The 5,057-nt window shown below is 46.9% G+C and overlaps 1 protein-coding gene across 4 annotated transcripts in view; it reads right to left on the bottom strand.

The window, feature by feature from the left end:
• Positions 1–2,046: 2,046 nt before the first annotated feature.
• Lig1 (DNA ligase 1) overlaps positions 2,047–5,057 on the bottom strand; it is a 34,399-nt gene continuing 31,388 nt past the window's right edge. For all 4 annotated transcript variants that reach the window (XM_021166819.2, XM_029480004.1, XM_029480005.1 and 1 more), the window contains 4 exons: positions 4,670–4,723; positions 3,915–4,058; positions 2,374–2,466; positions 2,047–2,277 (listed from right to left, as the gene is read on the bottom strand). In XM_021166819.2, the coding sequence (XP_021022478.1) occupies positions 2,197–2,277; positions 2,374–2,466; positions 3,915–4,058; positions 4,670–4,723 (372 nt within the window). In that variant the 3' untranslated portion in view covers positions 2,047–2,196. The remainder of the gene's footprint in view (positions 2,278–2,373; positions 2,467–3,914; positions 4,059–4,669; positions 4,724–5,057) is intronic.

Genomic DNA, 5,057 nt, shown 5'->3' with positions numbered 1-5,057 from the left:
TTCATGGCATACCTACTGTGAATATGTGGCCCGAAGCAGACAGCAGACAGTCAAATCCAAATCTTGTCTTGACCCTGCCCCATCACCCAAATGGTAGAGCACAGTGCCTCCCTGTTAAGTGAAGATCATTAATAAACTAGTGGGACTCATTGGTAAGAGTATGAGAGGGAAAACACCATTAAGTCAGGAAAGAGAAAACTAACTGGTTCAGGCTCAGGCTTGCACAACTGGATCCCATGAGGGCTGTGCTGGCAGGGCCCTTGATTCTTGTATTTCAAGGTTCTTCTTTGGCTTTCCTTATTAACTCTTATACCGGGCAAGATGTCAACTGCAACCAACAGAAGACCCAAATGACATGTTTTGGTGTGTACATGTGTGCTAGGTATGCTCAGTGTCAAGTGTCTTCCTTAATCACACACTTCCACTGTTTTTTGGGTTGTTTTGTTTTGTTTTGTTTTTGAGGTGGGTCTGGTCTTTCACTTAATCTGGAGTCTGTCAATTCAGCTGAACTGTCTGGCCAGTGAGCCCCAGGTATCTGGCTGTCTCTACCACCTCAACTACTGTGCCTGGCTTGGAGGGTTCTGGGGAAGACTGGACTTTGGTCTTCATACATACAAAGCAAACACTTTACTGACTGAGCCATCTCCCAGGCCCAAGACAACTGCTTTGAATGGGGCTTTATGGGGGCTAGCTCCTACGTCAACTGGACTCTAGGTAGGGTTCACCTGGGAAAACAGAACCTTGACAAAATGTTTCCATTAGATTGCCTGTAGGCAAATCTGTAGGGCATTTTCTTGACTAGTGATTAATGTGAGAAGGCCAATTGGGCAGTGCCACTCTTGGGCTGGTGGTTCTGGGTGCTATAAGAAAATAGGCCAAGCAAGCCAGAGGAAGGAGGCCAGTAAGTAACACTTTCTCTGTGGCCTGTACATTGGTTCCTGCCTCTGGGTCCAACGATGACTTCCCTCAGTGATAGTGATGTAGACTTATAAGCTGAAATAAACCCTTCCCACCTCATGTTGCTTTTGGTCATTTGTGTTTTATCACAGCAATAGAAAACCTAACTAAGGCAGGTTTACTGTGTCCCACAAGAATGGCTATAGTGCAGGACTTAACCTGGTTGTCTGCCCTACCCTCCTAGACCATGTCTCTTCCATTAGCCAGAAAGCTGCTGCAGATTCCTAGAAAGCTGCCAGGGCCCAATTCTTTCAGGGACCATCTCAAGAAAACCAGGCTTTCTGGAAGACTTTCCCCATCACCTTAGGAGCCTTTCTATCACATTGCTAGAGTTTTACAACTTGTCTGTATCTTCTCCTATATGAGATCAAACTGGCTAGGGCTATCTGTACCCCCTGTGAAGACTGAAGTACACAAAAGAAGGAAAGGGACACAGGGGTTAGACTAGCAGTGATGCCTAGTCTCTGGTCATGTGCAAAGGAGGATAGCACTCAGCTAGTACTTCAGAGCACCTGTCATACATCAGACATTATGTTGAGGCCACAGCCATAAGCAAACCAGCTGCTGTCACTTCCTGATCTTGTGGAGTGATGCCTGAGATGTTATTCTAAAGATTGAGGAGATGTCTGGTGACAAGACAGTAGGTGGCACAAATGGGAACCACACACCTGGGCACCACTCTCTCCCAAGAGCACGGGGACCTTGTTAGAAAGATGTGGGAGTGACTGCCTGCAGAGCTACTGAATTGGATAAGTGCTGATGCTCCTGGCAAGGGTGCTGGCAGTATCTGGATCCTCCTCTATATCTGCAAAAGAGAGCTAACAGTGTCAACGTGGCAGAGTGCTGGGAGTTTAAAGAAGCTAAACCATGAAAGTTCTTGACTGCCGCTGTCCACTGTAGCACTGACAACACGTGGCAAATAAAACGAACTGTTCAAATCCTAAGTGGCAATAGCCATGTTTTGAGTGTTCCATGGCACAAGTGGCTGGAAGCTGCCAGACTGCAGGGGAACTTGTTCAACACATGGTCATATGCTCTGTGTGAGCTCAGAGTGATACCACAGAGCTCAATGTAGACCTCCTCACCAAGTAGGCATCTAAGAAGTCATTTATTGAAGAAAACGAAGCATTGCAGCCCCAGGATCTCAGCCCTGTGACTGCACACATACTAATCAACACCACCAATCCAATGGTGCCCGTGTTCTCTCAACCTCCACCCCAGGCCCAGGAGAGCAGGAGGTTAATAGTCTTCAATGTCCGAGTCCAAGTCTGAGCTTTGTTGGTTCTGAATCTGACTCTGCTTCCGGTACAAAGAGGCAACCTGAGGAGAGTGGGAGAAGGGGGTATCAGCAGCTCCCCAGTTAGCTCCCATCTCTACAGCTCCTAGCCAGAACCAACCCTCTACCCAGGGCCTCACCTGGTCACTGGTAGTGGCCTGCTCTGGCTGCTTGTCTTTACGGACACGGATGAACCGAGGAAAACGAAGAGAGATCCCTTTTTCTTTGTCCACCTGTGAAAGAGGATAGTAGTTGGGGAGGGGCTCTGCTGGGCTCCAACTGCAGTAGGCCGACAAGTGACTCCCTATCTGATCTCTTCTTTCCTGACCTGGGCCTTAACTCAATGGGGGTGTCAGCATTTTTGAAATCTTGGTACCTGATGTACTGTAAAACTCAGAAAATACAAGATTCTATACTTACTTATGTTATTAACATCCTGATAACCATGAGTGCTGAAAAGCAATCAGGGATTTAACGTCAAGAGTTTTCAGGAGCCAAGCAGCACTTACCACAGCTCTCTGTGAAGCTATCTCTTTCTTATCTATGAACACAGGTGCACAAACTGGCATTTCTGTGAGGCTTACATGGGTGATATGCCAGTTATTCAACTATGGGTGAGTCATAGTAAGGTAGGACAAACGTAGCTCCTTGCACTTGGTGCCAAGGGTCCTGGTTCTCTACTGTATAATAAGTATAAAAAAAAAATTTAATGAGATAAACCAAGCCTGGTAAAACTTGCTTGTAATCCCAGGTGCTCAGGAAGATTAGGTGAGGCAGAAGAATCTCAAGTTCAAGACCTGTGTGGGTTAATGAGAACTTGTCTCTAAATAAACAAAGATAACAAAAATACACAAAACAAAAACATAGGGGGAAAAAAGAGGGGTATGGCAAAGCAACAACACCTCAGAGAAAGGACTAGGTTCAGAAATAAAGCCCCTACCTAGAATCCCCCAGTGAGGGGCTGGGGGGGGGGGGCATGGCTCAGTGGTAGAGCCCCTGCCTAGAATCTCCCAGTGAGGGAGGGGCTGCGGCGTGGCTCATGGGCAGAGCCCCTACATAGAATGAGGGGCTGAAGTCATAACTCAGTGGTACAGCATCTAGAATCACACAGTGAGGGCATTTACTAGTCAAGCAGTTATCTTAAGCACCATAGAAACCCTAAAAACCAACAACAGCAAAACCCTAGGAGGTCTACTTTGTAAAATACAAGTCTGCTTCTACTCAGAAAGTACATACCAGCCAAGCTTCAGGACAGGAAGAATACTCAAAGAAAGAACCCTTTAAGTTCAGTCACACTATCTCCTGTGTGCTGCTCACTGACTGCTGGATCCACCAAGACTATATTACTGATCTGTTCTAACATATGGACATTAGCCATGGAATTGTAAAACATGGTACCATGATAACTAATTCTGAGTAACTTAAATCATGAAGGAAACACTGGTGAGTCATGCTGAACTTCTTTTTAAAACTAGGTTCTCAAATTACTTTGGAGACAAAGGTGAGATGCTATCAAAGGGAGCAATGCCACTGTCTTCTTTTATAGCTGAGAATGATGTCTAACACCCAAATATACTCAAGGTTTTTTGATTAGTATACAGGAACAGCACATCCCAAGGTCTCTCCCCATCACCTCTGCCTTCCTTCCCTTTGAGAGTCCTTCCCAGACCCCAGAACTCACCAGACCCCGTGCAGCAGGGTAGATGGGGGACAGGGAAAGATCAGCACACTTCACCTCCCACACAATGCTTGGGTCCAGCCAATGGTCTGGGGCCACTGCCCCATCAATCCTCACATAGGGGCGTGGGGTAGGCAATACCAGGGCCTGCAGTGAGCAAAGGAAAAGAAAATGAGTTTAAATCTCAAAGCCAGGGCCAAGGCTTAGAGGGATGGAGATTAGGGATGAGAGAAGGGGAGAAGAAAATGAAGCAGTCCTTAAAGTCAAAAAGCTAGACAAGGAATATCAAAGGGAAATGGGAAAAGGAAGGTGACACATTGGGACTGAGACGGACACTAAAAATAGAGGCAGAAGTCCAGAGAAACAGAGACCAAAGATACAACACACAAGGGGAGGAGAAGTTTTTGAGGGGGGAAGCTCAAGCCTGGGAAACAGCAGAGAGATTTCTAAAAATGGGATAGAGATGGGGTCAAACCTTAAGATACCAACACACAGGGCAGAGCCTCACACCCTAAAATGCCTGAGCCCACTAAGAAAAATCATCCTTCTTTAGAGGCTCATGGCACTTCTCAGGGAAAACTACCAGAGCCCAACGGCCACATGTGTGCTGGGCTGGGACATGCAGTCCCTTGGATAACATCACCAAGAAGTCGCTGGTAGATCTGGGACTTGAACCTGGATGTTCTGGGATCCCATGAAGCCAGAGCCCTACACAGAGTTAAGTGTGGTGAGAGGCACAGGGCAGTCACAGGGCGCACCTGCAGGCTCTGGTGATGTTCCTCCAACTCCTCATCGCTGAATCCAGTTCCCAGCTGCAGGAGAAAATGGCAGATTAGAAATTCATCTGGCTAGCTGGTCCAGCACTTAATCCTGTTCTGCCACCTCCTGAGATGAAGTGATGTTATTGAGCTATCAGCCACAATTCCCTGCCCTGAAAGGCTGTAGTTTTCATGTACTGTCCTTTGTTTTCTAAAAAAAAAAAAAATAAAAAATAAAAAACCACTCTCCTCTGTTGATGCTCTCCAATGTTTAGGCAAGATCTCTACCACTGAGCCACATCCCAGCCCCTCACTGGGGGATTCTAGGCAGGGGCTCTACCACTGAGCCACATCCCAGCCCCTCACTGGGGGATTCTAGGCAGGGGCT

This window comes from Mus caroli, chromosome 7, assembly GCF_900094665.2.
Source record: "Mus caroli chromosome 7, CAROLI_EIJ_v1.1, whole genome shotgun sequence".
Taxonomy (NCBI): domain Eukaryota; kingdom Metazoa; phylum Chordata; class Mammalia; order Rodentia; family Muridae; genus Mus; species Mus caroli.
This window is presented reverse-complemented; position numbering and strand designations above follow the sequence as displayed.